The 16,908-nt window shown below is 36.2% G+C and overlaps 2 protein-coding genes across 11 annotated transcripts; one reads left to right on the top strand and one right to left on the bottom strand.

Annotated features, from left to right (window-relative positions):
- Positions 1–253: 253 nt before the first annotated feature.
- LOC143216569 (uncharacterized) lies at positions 254–2,928 on the top strand. 3 transcript variants are annotated; one of them, XM_076439740.1, is made up of 7 exons: positions 259–746; positions 972–1,341; positions 1,419–2,048; positions 2,234–2,302; positions 2,386–2,469; positions 2,539–2,613; positions 2,700–2,928. In XM_076439740.1, the coding sequence occupies exons 2-7, from the start codon at positions 985–987 to the stop codon at positions 2,778–2,780; spliced, it is 1,296 nt and encodes a 431-aa protein (XP_076295855.1). In that variant the 5' UTR covers positions 259–746; positions 972–984; the 3' UTR covers positions 2,781–2,928. The 3 variants fall into 3 exon arrangements, 2 of the variants coding, with proteins under 2 accessions (XP_076295855.1, XP_076295857.1); XM_076439742.1 differs by lacking the exon at positions 2,539–2,613 and having other exon boundaries at positions 264–746; positions 2,661–2,928; XR_013010587.1 differs by lacking the exons at positions 2,539–2,613; positions 2,700–2,928 and having other exon boundaries at positions 254–746; positions 1,419–2,154; positions 2,386–2,456.
- Mbc (dedicator of cytokinesis protein myoblast city) lies at positions 2,869–16,861 on the bottom strand. 8 transcript variants are annotated; one of them, XM_076439730.1, is made up of 22 exons: positions 16,529–16,818; positions 15,745–15,986; positions 14,791–15,536; positions 14,271–14,427; positions 14,016–14,186; positions 13,381–13,761; positions 12,962–13,177; positions 12,566–12,888; positions 12,077–12,425; positions 11,021–11,119; positions 10,571–10,761; positions 10,150–10,500; positions 9,806–10,082; positions 9,488–9,735; positions 9,274–9,405; positions 8,916–9,195; positions 8,496–8,719; positions 7,783–8,389; positions 7,100–7,209; positions 6,469–6,576; positions 5,520–5,778; positions 2,869–5,119 (listed from the first exon to the last, which is right to left on the bottom strand). In XM_076439730.1, exons 1-22 carry the CDS (start codon positions 16,575–16,577, stop codon positions 4,655–4,657), a joined length of 5,985 nt encoding a protein of 1,994 aa, XP_076295845.1. In that variant the 5' UTR covers positions 16,578–16,818; the 3' UTR covers positions 2,869–4,654. The 8 variants fall into 8 exon arrangements, 6 of the variants coding, with proteins under 6 accessions (XP_076295845.1, XP_076295843.1, XP_076295844.1 ...); XM_076439728.1 differs by having other exon boundaries at positions 6,469–6,594; positions 16,529–16,817; XM_076439729.1 differs by having other exon boundaries at positions 6,469–6,594; positions 14,271–14,424; positions 16,529–16,816.
- Between the last annotated feature and the right edge of the window lie 47 nt (positions 16,862–16,908).

Genomic DNA, 16,908 nt, shown 5'->3' with positions numbered 1-16,908 from the left:
AACTTATACCGGTATTTCTGATCGTGAGACACCATGAGACACGAAACTCCATATATATCAGGCAATAATGTATATATCATGTATATATATACTTGAGACTCCATATAAGAACGGACTTACTAGCGGACGAATTGAAGACTCTACTGCGCATAATGATTCTAACGGAACTCGTTCATTGGCTAATTCCCTACTCGTACTCGGCCGACCACGCGATCATTGGCTGACGCGCAACGCATGGGCGAAACAGGTTCGTTCTTATATGGAGCAGTGCATATATATACAGAGAATATTTCAACACAAAGAGCATTTGGAAAAAGTGTACAGAAAAAAGTTTCTTCTATAAAAACGTACACTATTATTGTTTATAAAGTTCCAAGAGCCAAATTGCAAAAAAGGGCTGTGTACGCTACCACGCAATAATACAGAGAATGTCGAGTCACAGAGGAATAGACTATATAGAGGATTCCTATTCTGTGGTTCCTCAATGTCGGGGAAGGCCCAAATTCTATTACGTATGTAGGTATACAGATAACACAGCTTTAGAGTAGGCTGTACATACTGGGCTGTACTCAGCTGTACTACACTACTACATAAACAGTGATAAAAAGAGATGACTTCATCAGATGTAGAAGTGTGTAGAAGGCATTTTGTTGAGAGTCCGATAACGTAAATAACAACCAAAAGTTTCCGTTACGCAGGTAGCGATCATAAACATTAGAAGTAAATACATTTGGTGGAATTTATAAGTAAGTAGAATATTTTTAATTTACAAAAGTGAGGTGTGCGAAAGCCCGAAAATTTCGGTTCAGTATGGTTCCAAAATTGTTTTTATTAGAATCAGAATGGGTTCTTGAATATATCGGAATTCCCAAGTATATTTGGTTTCTCGCATACTTCTAATTATGATAGACTTATTTTAAATTTTGCTATATATCATAATATCACGTAAATATATTTACGTACCTATGTAGTTACAGAAGTAATATGGAAAAGGAACAATTAGTTCCATTACCTTTATCTGGTACTGGAGATTTGTCACAGAATTGGCAAAAATGGAAAGATACCTTTTTTCTATATTTGACAGCGAATAATTATATTAAAACATCAGAAGACTTAAAAATCCGTAAATTAAAAGAAGTGATAGGACCACTTGGTATATATTTCATAGACACAGTTAGGAAAGACTACAATGAAAGCGAGTTGAATAATTTACAAAAATTATTTGCAAAACTTGATATTGTTTTCAAAGTTCCTCCCAGTGAAGTTGAAGCACGGTACAACTTTTTCACCTGTTCTCGTGAAAAGGATGAAAGTATTAATAAATATATTGAGAGATTGAAGGTAACTCATATCCAAAGGTTTTGTATTCTTCTTAAGTCATCGAACATATATATTTATATTATTGTTTCATGTTGTAGGAGAAAGCAAAAACTTGTAACTTCGGAACCATGATGGACAATTTAATTAGAGATAAAGTAATTACAAATATAAAAGACGAAGATCTTTTGTTAACATTGTTCAAAATGAAATTTCTCGATTTGGCTGACTTAATTAAGATTTGTTGGAATTATGAGATGGCTTGGCAAAAAAATAGAGGAAAAACTAAAAAAGCTGAACAAGTTGAAAAGGCTAAAATAGCTGAACAAGTTGAAAAGGTTAAAATAGCCGAACAAGTCGAAAAGGCTAAAAGAGCTGTTGAAAAAGCTAAAAAAGCTGAACAAGTTGAAAAGGCTAAAACAGCTGAACAAGTCGAAAAGGCTAAAAGAGCTGTTGAAAAATCTAAAAAAGCTGAACAAGTTGATAAAGCTAAAAAAGCTGAACGAGTTGAAAAAGCTAAAAAACTTGATGGTAGTGATATTAACAAAACAGCTAGCCAAAATGAGCAAGCACAACCTATAAGAATCTTCAACCGAAATTGTTGGAGGTGTAATCAGAAGCATCCAGTCAGAAACTGTCCCGCTTTTGGATACAAATGTGAAAAGTGCGGTGACCGCAATCATTTTACCCATTGTTGTAACATGAAGATTCCAAATGTGGAAGAAAAAAAGGTAAATGTATACAATATGTTTTCTACTATATCACTAAATAAAAACAAATATATAATTTGTTTATCTTCTTTTGAGCAATATCAATCGGCAAAGAAATAAAATCAAGGTAGAAAGTAAACAAATTAATTTTTATAATTGTCATTCATTTTTCTCTGGTTCTTATACTCTTTACTTTTTAATATTAGCCTCCTTTTGAAATCCCTAACAACACAAGGGCAGCCTATGACTTTTCTCATAACACACCACCAAACATGGTAATGTACTTTATAATACTTTAAATGTTAATATTTTATTTTGTAACATTTTAAGAGAAATGAAATGCTTGTATTTCTTTTAGAATCCCAGTGCTCCGCCTGCCTTTGAAGTGGATAATACATTATATCCAAATTTAAATTACTTGCGAGGTTCAAGAACACAGATGGTAAGCTTTTACATACCTATATAGATTTTTGCAAGCAAAATAATATTACTAGTTTCTATAATTTTGTAGCATTCTACAAGTTCCCAATTAAATCAAGCAAATATAAAAGTTACTGAAACGTTTCAAACAAGCAGAGCGCCTTTGGTAATGTTTTAAAACTTATATATAGTAATAGATTTTTTTAATTTCAGTAAATAAGTTTCTAAAATTCAGTGATCTCTAAACTGCAGCCAGATCTTCAAATACATCGTGACAGAAGACACTACTCAACAGCAACACCAGTGAATTATAGCGGGTGTGATATATCGTAGAAATAGATAAACGATACAAGTTGAGTACATTTTACATTTAAAATTATTTCGAAAACTAAAGCACATGTTCATTAGCAATAAAAAAACATTTATATAGATAATTATATATTATGAGCAACAGTAAATAAATTTTAACTTTGATATACAACGCCGTTACATTGGTCCCTAAATTAGATTAAAATCGATCGCTACGAACATTAAAAGAACGAAATGGCACATTAAATGTATGTTACTGTCTTTTGCTTTGTTTAAGGTAAATTTAAAAAATCATTTAAATCTACATGCATACAGCTGTAACGTTTTTGCTCATTATTAATTAAGGATTAAACTACTGAATATATTTATTGTTCACGTTTTAAGCAGATACTATCGTATAACATTGTTCAACTGATACATACCATTTATTAACAAATTACATAAATAAAGCACTAATCTCTTTGGTATGAGACTCACACGAGAATTGCAATTAAAACTGCGGTATTACATTTCTCCTATTACATAACATAGTGCTTCATAACTCGTTCGTATAGTTCTATTTAAATTTGTTACTTTGTTTCTAATGGTATCGTACAGCAGTACAATAAATAAACATTATAAATTCAATCATGATCAATCAAATATCTCCCACGTACGGAATCGATACTTCAATGATTTTTATATACTTAAAAGCTATAAAATTATATTCCAATATATATTAAATAATTCAACATTTACAAGACTATGAATATCTTGTCGTCAATCGATATAAAAAGCATGAATTCTTATCTTACATTACTAAATCACAATAAATCGGTAATGCTTAGGTCGTAGTTATGTATTGACAACATTTAGTTTTATATAAATATGGATGAAACGGATTTCCGATATAAAGTTGAGCATCAAAAGCCGGTAGACGCCAAAAATATTTTTGCACTTTAAAAATAGCTCTTTCGAATTTTCCATATTCGATGTACATAGTAAAACAGTAGAAAATACTAACAACAGTAACAGTAAAGTTCGTTCTAAAAAGGTGTTACTGTGAGGAAGAGATGGTGTAAACGCCTAATATCAAAATTTATAAAAATACGCAGTAAAAATGGTAATATCAGCCTCTAATCATTATATTATGCATATTTTATATCTATGTCTTACGAAGGATGAAGTCTTTCACGAATGAAACAATTTTCATATTGATAGTATTGATTTTTTAAATACGTGCACTACGTAATTTAACACTCAAATTAAGGAGAACATCTTAATCTTTCTCTAAATTGTATAGATGATAGAAATGTACTTCCATGAAGAATCGCAGATTTTCGTCACCAACCTATTAGTGATGTACATAGTTTGTTCGAAAGTTCGTCAATGGATGGAATAAAGGCAAAGCTCAAATAACATTTATATATAAAGAACATTATAACCTTACGTAATTTGTTAGTTACTGGCGACATTAGTAAACGCTTTCTTATTTATACAAGAAACAAAGGTACAGACAAGAAACAGAAATGGTAACTTTCTACTTATCCACTGTGAAACCACAGAGAGCAGGTATAGGATAGTCCTAACATTATATGGAAGTTTCTCCAACGTACTCTGATATACCGATCTCGTAGAAAAACTGTCGCATCAATTTTCTATTACTTCTGACCGAATGAACAAATCAATTCTACCGCGCGCTATTTGAATTCTTACCAATTAATAGCATCCTAAATCCTCTTTCACTTTGTATCGATAACAATATTCTGTGCAACAGCATCGACACTGTAGATCACAAAACATATTTCAGTTTCGAAGTTGTTCGAAACGCTGTTCGCGATAAAACGTTTCTCTAAATATTATTACACCACGGTGCTCAGTATTACTGGCAAGAATAATGATCATGAAAAGAATCTGTGTCAAGTTACGGACGGATCTTGACTAAAATTATTATCTGCATCACCGGTAGAAAGCACGGACTTGTTTAAACTGTAAGGCGGTCTTTTTGGTTTTGGTGGTGGTGTAGGCGGTTTCGTCTGAACATCAAGATCGTCTGTTGGCGTTGGTAGCTTGTTCTTTGACCAATGCCCTAGAGGTCTGTTCAAGTTATTCAAACTACCCGTTCCACAATGGGAAGCAGGCAATTCGTCCGGAAGATTACAGTAATCGGCTTCGCGCATTTTCACGGGTAACGGCGGTGGCGGATCGTCCTCGGACGCCGTGCTATCTGTCGTGCCGACGCTATCCCTATTTCCTTTGCCTAAACTACTAGAATCCATCCCGTTATTTATGTTTCTTAAGTAATGTTGAGACTGACCAGACAACCGATTACTTATTCTCCTCTCTTTCTCTATCTCCGATCTTAAGGGACGTTTAGGTGTTAGCTGCATAAAAAAAATCTCTATTTAGCCACTGCAACACGTCAGTTTATCGTTTAGAGTTGGGCAGTATACTGAACGAGTCACTTAACTGTGTCACCTAAATTTACTCGTAACCTACTTGTTTCTTCAAAAAATGCTTCAAATAAAAGTTGTTAGACACTAACCAATACATACTCATGCCTCATTCGATATCGAATAACTTTCGTTTCAAACTTTTTTGTATGTAACTAGTAGGTAACGACTAAATTTACGTGATACAGTTAAGCGACTCATCCTGTATAAAGCAATCTACAATTAACGATTTCGATTGAAATATTTGATTATTCGCTAGTCGAATAAACGATTTATATTGATCGATGCCTAACTCTTGTTATTTCTGTAAGTAACGTAACGCTTGTGTTACCTCTTGACGAAGTTCGAATATTGGTGTTGTGGGAAAACTGGATATTAATGGTGTGATAGGTGTTGATGTACTTTGCGACACTTCCGGTGTAGTGTACCACTGACTGGTTGGTTGATCATTTTTTGTTGAGGTGGAAGAATCACTTTTCCGTGAGCTTCTACGCTTTGAATCCTTTTTCTTATTTGTCCCTGGACTTGGGCTTCCGAGTGCCTTCTGTAGAGAGGCCGTTGACAAGATGTGTGAACGTATCGATGCGTTTCTGTGTAACAATGACACGTGTGACATACATAACATTCGTACATTGATTACTTACTAGTAGGGAGATCAAATGATTGGAGTCAGCGCTAGTGTTAGTGTCTTTACGAAAAATTTACTATTTACCTATTTAGCGGATATAACCAGTCAGTATCGAAGGTGCTTAATCCAGGGACAAAAATGATGACAAAACAAATTATACCAAAAAGTACCATGCAAGTAGAAAATACAGTAGTAGGAAAATAGAAGTGAACTGAACATATACGTATGTACATATGTGGCTTTCAATACTTATTTCTTATTTGTAGCACAAAATTTAAATAACATAGTAAAAACGAAGTAATCAAATGCATACATACAATATATATGTTAGCCACAATATGTGAAAATAATTAAGCAACGTAATAAAAGAAATTAGAACATGCATATTCACGTGAGTGCATACACAAAAAAATGCTAAGTGCGAAGGAAGGATAATAGGAGATTGTGTTTATCAGGCCCAACAGCGAAAGTCCTGAAATCATATATACATTGTTCTAATATTCATTCTCGGAATAAATATATATTTAACTTTGAAAGATGTTAATAATAAAAGTGATAGATACGATAGAAGTATTAGACACAGCAGAAAGTAATAGAAAGTATATAATAATCGTCATTAGAACAACTCCATCACATGTTGTGGCATCTTTACCTTGATAAACCGACGTTCTGAGCACCGGATGACGGTGTACTGTTGTTAAAATTGAATGATGCGAGCGACTTGAACGTTGCAACTTGGGATCTTGTAAGAGAGGATACCCTGGAGTGAGTTCCACAGCTGAACGAGATAATTACAAAGTAACCACATAACTTTATAATGAGAAATAAAGAAATACTAATAAAAAGAGAAGTACAACGCCTTCGCAATTATATCAACATTTAAAAATGGAAAAAATATTAACAGAACTCAATTCAGAAAACAACTACGATGAACAAAATGGCTAGTCTTGTCACTATGCAATTTTGCTTACAGACATTTCTTTTTACTTTAAAATCCACATTGAAAATATTTATACGTCTGTTTTTCGACATTTACTCTATGCAATGCGTCCCTCCTTCATTGATGTATGACGAACGTACTTCCTCGTATTTACATGCGTATGAGTATTCACAATATAATACAAGAATTGATTTTAAAAACACATCGTTTGTAAACCCGTACCAAAGCAAACGGAATTTAATTATCACGATAGCACATTAAACAAAATTAGTGTTAGTACGAATAGTTGCAATATGTAACAGCGAATGACGGCTGCGAGAATCAAGTCGCGAATATTACTCACTCTGAATTTGTTATGTTCGACTCGGATAGACGGTGATTGTCCCCCCTTGACGCCTGCGGCCTTCGCATGGTAACAATTTGAGACAAACTCTCGAGTTGTACGTCGCAAGTCTGCAATAATAATATGTACATTGAAAAAAGATTCAAGCGAACCTGCAGAACAGCTACCCTCCGATTTGTATGACAGTGGCGGTTCCGCTCAGTTTCCGAGATATTCGCGAAAGGAACAATCGGTACAACTACAGTGAATTCTGCCAATACTTGTCCATTCGGGACAGTGCACGCGTTAGTATATATCATCTGTTTAGGCACAGGGATCGGGTGAACTTAAGGTCCCGTGCATAACTGCGTATGCGTGACTGCAAGAAATGTTTGATGTAATTATTTCACTCAAGCGTTGCCGGCTGCCTTGTGGCGGCCAAACTACTAACATAGTCACTTTTAACCGAGTTACAACAGACATTTAAGCTCGCTGTATCCTTGGTTTTGAAATGGCCAGCGACCGGCCACCAAGATTAAGATTAGCATGTGGTGGTACCAGACGCATGAGTATAGGCAGAATTCACTGTAGTGGTGTATCGATAGTTTTTCAAAATATCGATTTCTCCAACATATTCGAAAATCATCGAAATCGGAGGGTGGGTAGCTGTTCTGCAGGTTCACTTGTGAATTCCCTGGACTTACCCTCTTTCCGTATTTGGCTTCAACTTGGCTTCGCATGGCTGCGAAACAGTGTTCCAGGCGTTGATGGAACGGCGACAATTCAGGGGGAGCGCGTGCTTTGTGCAACTGCAAACCAACGTTCAACAACGGTATCTGATCAGCGATTAGTCCTTCTAGCTTTTGAAGATCGGAATTCTCTTCTGGATGAGAAGCACGATACTCAGGGTTAAGAAAAGCTTTCTCATAGTTATCTATGCCACCCATTACCGCTGGATCCAGTATGCCGTTCAATTTCATACTGAGAGGGTTCAGTGGAAGAGTACGATCCGCTTTGTGCGCTATAATTAAATCTCTCAGCACAATGTTCATAGCTTCCATCGTTTCTATCGCGTTACGAAGGGGGCTGACATAGTAAGTCTCGCTGGATGTAACGGGGAAGCATCTCAGAATGCCTGGCAAGGGGTAGCTTGTAACTAATACTGTCCTTTCTAACCATAGCGAAGCGAATTCATTGTTAGTAGCGGTCTCCTTCTCTTTGTCACCGGAGTTCGACATAGCTGAGAGTATGTCCTTTTTCGGCGCTGGCCTCGAAAATCGAAAACGTTGGACGTCATTCACCCTGTGGTACCTGGAGCGCAAGTAAAATCATTATGCATTATTCTGTAGAAATGATAAGAATAAATCGGGGGTTCTCGGTATGTTTCGATTTCCTTCATTGAAACAAATTTCTATACCTGAGAACAGCTTCCGCTGTTATGGGCTTCCCACTGAGTCGATGCCTCTTCTCATCCATTAGAGGATCCACTTTATTAATTTGCACATACTGATGATTAGACTGCAGTATTTCTGGGGTGGGAGGAGACAGTCTGTTCATTTGTTCCGCGTTTGGCAGCTGATTTAACGTCCGCGAACAGAAATCACTTAGTCTCTCGTACTCTCTTCCACGGTAAATGAATACCTGAAACAAATGTCAATATACAGTAATATTCGGACACTCTTTTAAAAAGACAATTATGTTTCTAAGATTGTGACTAAAAAAAATGTTGAAGAAATTGTAATTGGTTGAAATCACACACACGAAGAAAATTTTAAAGGTTGTTTTTTAGAACTTGAAAAATTTAAAAACTGTGTGTTGATGTAGAAGATTAAATTACCTTGTTTTGTAAAAACGCAGGATGGCCACGACCATAATATGCGACCCTAAAATATTCCGGTTCGGGTCGCAGTTGTTTCACTATAGCATCGTAAAACTTAGCCATACGTTGCAGCAACATTGACAGCTGTAAATAATCGAACGTTTCTTCCTCGTATTGAGCGACTAGCTCTTTGCACACGGCCAGCGCGCACTCCCACATCTTGCCCTTATCAAAGTAATCAATCATGTCGTTATACAATGCTTCTTTCAATTCACGATGCGTTTGACACGCCAAGTATCTACGTAGAAAGATCATATTCTTTAATAGCTGAGGAATTAGAAATGATGCTATGAAATTGTTGATTCGATGTTAGTACCTATGCGATCTTAATAGAGGTGGCAACGATTGATCGCTCCACGCTAATAATTGACTGTGTAGTTTCAACGAGTACGCTGCTTCAGTGTAATTATCACACTCCAGGTGCAATTCGCAAAGCTTATTTACATACCTGCGAGATAAAATGTAAATTGTTTAAGTGGTAAAAGCGTTAGCGCCACTGGTTACCAACGAAATATTGACACCGTTCGCACCTGATATACATCTCTTTCCTATTTATGTCTGAGTAAAATTCGAGAAGATTCACGATACACAACATTCTATGTTCCTGAGACTCCGAGTGGATGATGTCGCGGTACTGTAACAATCGCTCCATCAATTTAGATATCGTGTCTACAAAACGTAAACCTTGCTCCCGCAAGGTCGAGTGATTCTCGCAAAGATCACCCATCACTTGTGTCCAAAGGGTTCGAAATTGTTCATCTCCTCTACCACCCTCGACCTATCGGAATATTGTGAGAATGTGGTGCACAGTTAACTGGGAGAAAGAAATAATATTTATCAGATCCTACCAATATATCCAATTTCGCAATCATTTCGTTTTCATAGTCTGTAAAATTCGCTTTTATATGAGTAGCATCCCTTTTCGTGTCGCCGTACCCTTCGACAATGCGTGAACTATAATACTCGCACTGCATCATATCAAAAAATATAGGTATAGTTGCCTTCCTTAACTCGCTCTCTGGAATTAACGCCATTTCTAGTATTGCTCCTACTAACGCAGGAACGAAGAATATTTTATATTGCCCCAAATTGAACCACATCGAGCGTATCTCGAAAGCAGTCTCTCTGCAATAGAAGTATTAGAATCTCGACAATCGCGTTGAAATAAATAAAGCGTGATGTACGCGTTTACCTGCGCATATCGTTGTAACGCGAGACAATGCGATTGAGTTTCGACGATGTGAACGTTTCCAACTGCAGAGCAGGCTGGGTCAAGAACGCGATTGCACAATGGAAAAAATTCGACCAAGCCTGCTGTTCGAAATCGGTGAAGAAATAATCTCTGATCGTGCCGGAGAAGAAACGTAGCGACTTCAGAATTATGCTGTTTTGAAGCATGATCATGTCGCACCAATCGCTCGGGAACACGCTTCTTGAAACTAAATCTTTGAACACCAACAATATCTCCATGAGGAAATCGAGCAAATCGCACTTGTACCCAAAGTGTTTTATATAAATCTCGTAATGTTGTTGAGTCATTTGTCTGAAATACATTGATTAATCAATTATAGGTATGTTTCATATTATATTACATGATTTTTTTTCTTTCTTACCTGAATATTGCCAGCATAACCGAAACCAGATTTCCAACCAGCGAATTTTCTCTGTCCATGGATATAACGGATTGTATAATAGTTCGCATGGCTGTGAGCATGATGTCTTTCACGTCCTGCATCGTGCTTCCTATATCTTTCCTAAATGTTAATTCCAATATGTCAGATAAAATCCTGACACACAATTCAACCTACAGAAACACAAGACAGAAACGTGCCCTTAGCATCCTTTGACAGTCACATCCGAAATTCTCTTGCGAAAACTTAATCATGAGATAAAAGGAAGGATTAAACGTAATCGATAATCAGCAATCCTGGAAGGTCTAACATGAAATACTTATCCTACGTAGATATCAGTACAGTTCTCATGTCATTTAGCAATCATCGTGCCAATAATCCAAAATAAATGTCGCACTGTTTAACTCGCCACGTATATATCTCAGCAATTACCTCTTCGGAGTAGCCGCGGTGCTGTTCGAGTCGATGTCGATTCTCACCAAGCAGCCTGGCTACCTTCGCCACGCTTTTTCCAGTTGTACTTGACAGCCCCTTTTTTTAGGCCAATAACCAAAACCAAACCAAACACAAAAAAATGAAACAACCCTATGTTAGTCAGAATATAATGCCAGTTTACACGAGAAAAATAATATTACAATTATAACTTCAATGTCTAACCACCACCTAAGAGATGAGTCGTATCGTAAACCGCATGCAAATAAAACCGCAGTGCCCCCAAAAGCAATAGAACAGTTGTAGGGGAGTCGCACTACGCTAAATGTAAGAAACAATACAAAGGTTGTCTATGCGATGTCCATTGATGAGTCCAACGCTCGTGATCATTACTCCCGATGATACGTGTGTGTGTTTTTTTTTCGTGACATCTGATCAGAACAGAATGAAAAGAGAAGATGTACAAAGATCAAGACATTTCGTGAAGGATTTCGAGTAAGCAATAACTCTGGTGTATCAGTTTATTCGATGAGCTCATGCTGTGTCAAGAACAGAGATGAATTTTTCGTTCCTCATGCTCTTAGACAAGTTTTTATTAGGGAGAAATGTGTTTTGAAGAATGATACAAGGTTCACAAGAAAGATGCGTGGCGAGAGGATGGTCAGGCTGCACGGAAAGCACGAATAGTGGTACCGATTAAGTATCACGAGTTGCATAGGAAAGTTTGAAATGCAAGTGAAAAAGCTCCGCTCACATTTTCATTACGACAATCGACATACAGGCGACACGAAGAAATCGCAATTGCCTCGAACACAAGACACGCATACCTGGCTCTAAGCGTTGTTACATCACACTGGTATTAACATGAACGAAACTTCAACAAGAATATATCAAGTTACTCAGAAAAGTGTTCCATATTCGAAAACATTCTCAATGTACATTAACTATCGATACATGATACACAATGCACTTTAATGAGTAACATGAATATTTCATTTTTTTCAGTAATGAAACATCATAATGTACAATTTAATAAAATTTCACAGTAGATCTTACCTCCTCTTTAGATTCCAGTAAATCTCGAACCAAAATAGTAATTCTAGGCAATAAAATTGCTCTACACTCTGCATTTAAAAAGAGAGGACTGTGAACGATATCGTTCACTGTCATCATTTTCTGTTTGGTCAATCTCCCTGTTGGCAGAGTGACCAATAAATCGCTTAATATTGTGCTCAACTGTTTGCCACTGTATACTCGCAATAAATGAGGTATGGTAGTTGGTAAATATTTAAGACACGCCCCTTGTACCAACAAGGTACTATCAGTTTCGTGTCTCATAAGCTCAACTATCGATTTCAATAGCTCTGTTAAGGTCTGCGAAAATTCTTCTTCGTCTTGGTTCAACCTATCACGACAATAACGCTTCATTGGAAGTAATTATTATGAGTAGCGCTCTTACTATCCAGATGCTTGGATATCCGAGTATCCCGATAGTAAAAGCCCTAATTAAAAGAATTTACGGTATTAACGAAGAGGAGAACGTACTCGGTAAATAGAAGACGAGATTCAACCACGAATCTCATACAATATTGAAGGCTTTTCATCGTTTTAAGAAGTATATCACGCCCTTGGCCATCATTATTGTTGGCATTATCTATACGTTTACGTAATACTGCAATTAACTTTTTATAAGCGAGTGTCGCGGAGAAGCTCTCAGAAATGTATAAATCTAATACTGGTTGAAAGTGTTGATACTTTCTGTCAGATACTAAACCGATAATATACAACAAACATTCGAACACTATATCGTCATAGACATCGCTGTCCGAATTACTCATCAGTATATTAAATAAAGCATCCAAAACATCCTGTAAGAAGACGCAATCTAACATAAAATTACGTCTATGAATTTTGACCAAGTATTGTATCGAATTTCTATACCTGTAAGAACTTAACGACTTCTTCACCGTCGACTTTCATCAAGGCAGCCAAAGATTCTTTTAAATCCGTGTTATGCGATGCCCAGTTCAATAAGCCTAGCAAATCTACATTTTGCGTTAGTTTCGTTGAACAAATATTAGTCGTTATGAGAAAGCTGTCCTTAGTACTTAAACTAAGAGCCCCTAACGTTGGTTTCTTTTCAATGTTTAGTTCAACCTGTAAGATACGACACTTTATAAAATTTTATATTACATTATATAAAATAATGGAAATATGTCTATCCAAATTTTTAGTCAAATCTTTACAATTCCAAGAATCATAAATTAAAAAATGTATTAGAACGCGTCATTTTGAAGCATCCCATAGTGCTAAATGTTTTTCTAATTGATGTTTAAACGTTAAATTGAAAGTTTTCTTACCAGTTCACCCCTCGTCGATGGGAGCTTTAAATACGAGGTATCAGCATCCTCATATTTTTTTTGGTCTAGTTTATACACTAGCAATTCGTGCTGTGTGTCTTGCAATGTGGTCCCATTACGCTGCATCAGTTTCACGTAACTTAAGGCGAAAGGTTTCTCAGATTTATCTTTCGCCTCGTTCGAACTGCGATGCTTAAACGTGAATTTTAAATGGGCTTGTTTGAATTCCTCGATGGGTATAGCAATTTTAAATGTTTCACACCATCTTGGCTTATCTTCGTGATAGTAAATAACACTACGATACTCGTCAATCGGTGAAGCTCCGCCACCCAAAGTCATAACACCTGGTATTGGAGTACCAAATTCATTGCATACTTTAACCTACCGGAATACAAAATAATAATATGTAGATGGGAAAGTCATAATTAGTTTGCGGATTTTATGCATTTATAGTTTTAAACAGTGCAAAGATTTAAAAAATTAAAGAGTTGGGATACATCCACCTTTGACTTTTCAAAGTAATTAAAAAAAAGATGTCAATTTCAGTGTCCCTCTTTCTTGGAACAGAAGCAGACACTTTTTATTTTGCTAATAACTCCGCAGTTCTGTCATAATTATTGAAAAATAATACCAACCGTTACTTCCACATTCTTGTCGGTAGACTTCGATCCTTTATTGAATTCGCCACTAATCAAGGTGAGATACAAGTCGTTTCTCACGTCTCCTGGTAAAATAACTTCTGGAAAGCCCATCTTCCTCGCAATTGCAACGTTACCGAGTACTAAATGAGGATTTTCATCTCGCACCTAAATTACATTAAAACTTAATGTAAGCATTTTTGAAAAGTATGCAAAGGAATCATAATATGTAGCACTTGAAGTCCTACTTACTTGTTTCGGATCTCCTCTGAGTAACTTCAAGCTAGCCCACAATCCCTGACCACCAGTAAAGCTGCCACTATTGCCATTAGTACTTTTTTGAATGCTTACTTCTTTTTGGGAAAGAATTCTTCGTAACGTACCATCTAAGCTCTCTTTCTCACAACATCTGAAAGAAACAAACAACACCAACAAAACAGACCTAACCACGTCGCATTCATAAGCAAATTCCTACGAATACATTTAGAATTTGAATTAAGGGGGTATTCTGGTTTTCGAGGCCGTTTTTGCACGAATTTGTGAGAAACTATTAAACCTTTTATATTGAGATTTTGCACACACATTTATTGGTATCTGAAGTATATGTGTCATTATGAAGTTATGAGTAGTTATGGTCCAAACCAAAACAAATTAAAAATCTTGATTATTTACACATTTTGAAGTCAAACTACCAAATTTTTTGGAAAACCAGAATAGCCCCTTAACACTTTACCAACTGGAGCATTGCCTTAGAATGAAATTTCATGCTTACTGTACAAATGGAATGAAGTGATGGTGATCTGAATCACCTTCAAGTTTGCCAGTAATGTACGAAGTGATATCCATCGCCGCTACACCAAAAGGTCTTCTCATATTTTCAGTGCTTTTGGTTTTTTGATTGGCCTGCGAAACGCTCGAGCGTCTGTGGTCAATATCTTTAGCTTCCATACCACCCACCCTAATTACATAACAAACTAAATAAACTTTATCCCTGGCCAGATCGCGAGAACCGAGGTCAGTAAATAGAACTCGAAGATTGTGAAGTTGATCTATGTCCCTGGCTAATCCTTCCTTGCTCCATGAAACCACATAGTTCTCAGTAATTGCTTTCATTTCACGACCGTCGTACAGTGTCAATAATAACTCTACATCTTCGGTCATTTTACATACAAAATTCCTTACACTGACGAAGAAGATATGCGAATAGACAGGTGCTTGTGGCCTTGAAGGTTTCTTTTTCATATCATTAGCTGCCTTTCTTATTCTTTCAGCAGCTGTTTCGTGATGATAATATAACTGAATCGTACTTGTTTCTTCAGGATTAAGGACATTTCCCTGATCATCCCGAACAACCATGTCAAGGCCCAATAGTTGATTGCCAGTGTCAATCCTAGCTGTTGCCAATCTTTTCATATCTTTCAACTCATCCACTGTCAATGTGCCACTTAAAATTTTGCTTCTGTATTCTATCAATTCTAAAAGTTGCTGTTTCATGTTTAAGAAGTGTTCTGAATGAATCTGTAGACATATACAGACAGTTATTCATAAAATCTCTTTTATTAACAGTTTTAGTGTCACACAGCATGATCTTGCTGTTTAGATTTCATGTCGAACAATGCAAAAACAGTTCAGAAAACAGTGATCATGCTGCTTGCCACTATTTGACTAAAGCGGTTAAATTCTACAACTATTTTCAATTATAGTATGTATATTTTATTGCACGTACCACATATAGATGCTTCCAATGATGCCCCCATTCTCTCAAAACATTAGTGATTTCATCTATCAGACAATCTTTTGTCTTTGATTCTTCTATGATATGTATGTAGGATTTTGGGAAGATCCCACATGTCCCATTAATTTTGCTCCGTCCATGGTACCAGTTTCCGCACTCCCCCGATATATGTACCACTTCCCCAACTGTCAATTGTACAACATGGGGGGACTCGTATGCAAAGTTATCAATGGCTGTGTAATAATAAATAATTAGGTATACTTAAATGTCACGTTTAATATGTGTCAGATGTTAATACTTCAACCTATTCGAACGACAAGAACAATAACACTAACATTGATACGCAACAAAAAATAAAATTTCATTATCAATTATGGCTAACAACAAGATGATATAGACTGCTAGCCATTTTATCGTACATAAATAAGAAAAATTAACATTCAACGAATCCGTTCATATGGTAAAAGGATTACTAAGGAAATAAACGACTAACAAAGAAGGCATACATGTCATGTAATTATTATGCAAACGATAATATTACTGACGTTATAAATCGTTTCGACGATAGCCGCGAGTCAATTAAACAATTTCCAACGATGGAAAGAAACTGACTAATCTCGATTCGAATAAAAGAACAATGAAACACTGCTGGGAAAATTCGAGCCATTGATTGGCGCGTTAAACAAGAGCTAAAATTTTATCAGGCTCGGGCACCTCCCAGGATGTTCGAGCTTACAAAGACGAAATTAATAATATTCTACAAATTATTGCTTACCCACTCCTAGATGTCCTTTAACTTTCGTCCATGCCATTGTCATTTTCATTGGTAATTAATTATAACAATTTATGTACACTAATTACATTTCGATGGGCACGTTCGTCGTGCGAGTAAAATACGATACTTTTTATCTTGACATCTAATACAACTATACTGAACTATACGCAGCGAAACACGATGCTACTGCCTCAATATTATTACAGTGATGGAAAATGGAAACACGGATGAAACTAAATACACCATGAACCATATCTCGGCTTATACATACATAGATATTCCAACGTTGCATGCAGTTGCATGCATTCTTCTTTGAGAAAAACCGGGAAAAACGAAATGTGAAATCTTTCGTGTATCTTTTAAACAAAATAATTTTGTTT

The sequence above is a fragment of the Lasioglossum baleicum genome, chromosome 15 (genome assembly GCF_051020765.1).
Source record: "Lasioglossum baleicum chromosome 15, iyLasBale1, whole genome shotgun sequence".
Lineage (NCBI taxonomy): Eukaryota > Metazoa > Arthropoda > Insecta > Hymenoptera > Halictidae > Lasioglossum > Lasioglossum baleicum.
Note: the sequence above shows the minus strand (reverse complement) of the source record. Positions and strands in the feature narration are given on the sequence as shown.

Bases quoted from the DNA above. Each gene is read 5' to 3' on its own strand.
- LOC143216569 (XM_076439740.1), top strand. From the start codon at position 985: ATGGAAAAGGAACAATTAGTTCCATTACCTTTATCTGGTACTGGAGAT. The intron at 2,303-2,385 runs GTAATGTACTTT...TATTTCTTTTAG, and splicing joins ATAACACACCACCAAACATG to AATCCCAGTGCTCCGCCTGC. The intron at 2,470-2,538 runs GTAAGCTTTTAC...ATAATTTTGTAG, and splicing joins GAGGTTCAAGAACACAGATG to CATTCTACAAGTTCCCAATT.
- Mbc (XM_076439728.1), bottom strand. From the start codon at position 16,577: ATGAAAATGACAATGGCATGGACGAAAGTTAAAGGACATCTAGGAGTG. The intron at 12,889-12,961 runs GTATAGAAATTC...GTCTTCTTACAG, and splicing joins AAGTCGTTAAGTTCTTACAG to GATGTTTTGGATGCTTTATT. The intron at 5,779-6,468 runs GTAAAGATGCCA...ATTGTTACACAG, and splicing joins CAGAACGTCGGTTTATCAAG to AAACGCATCGATACGTTCAC.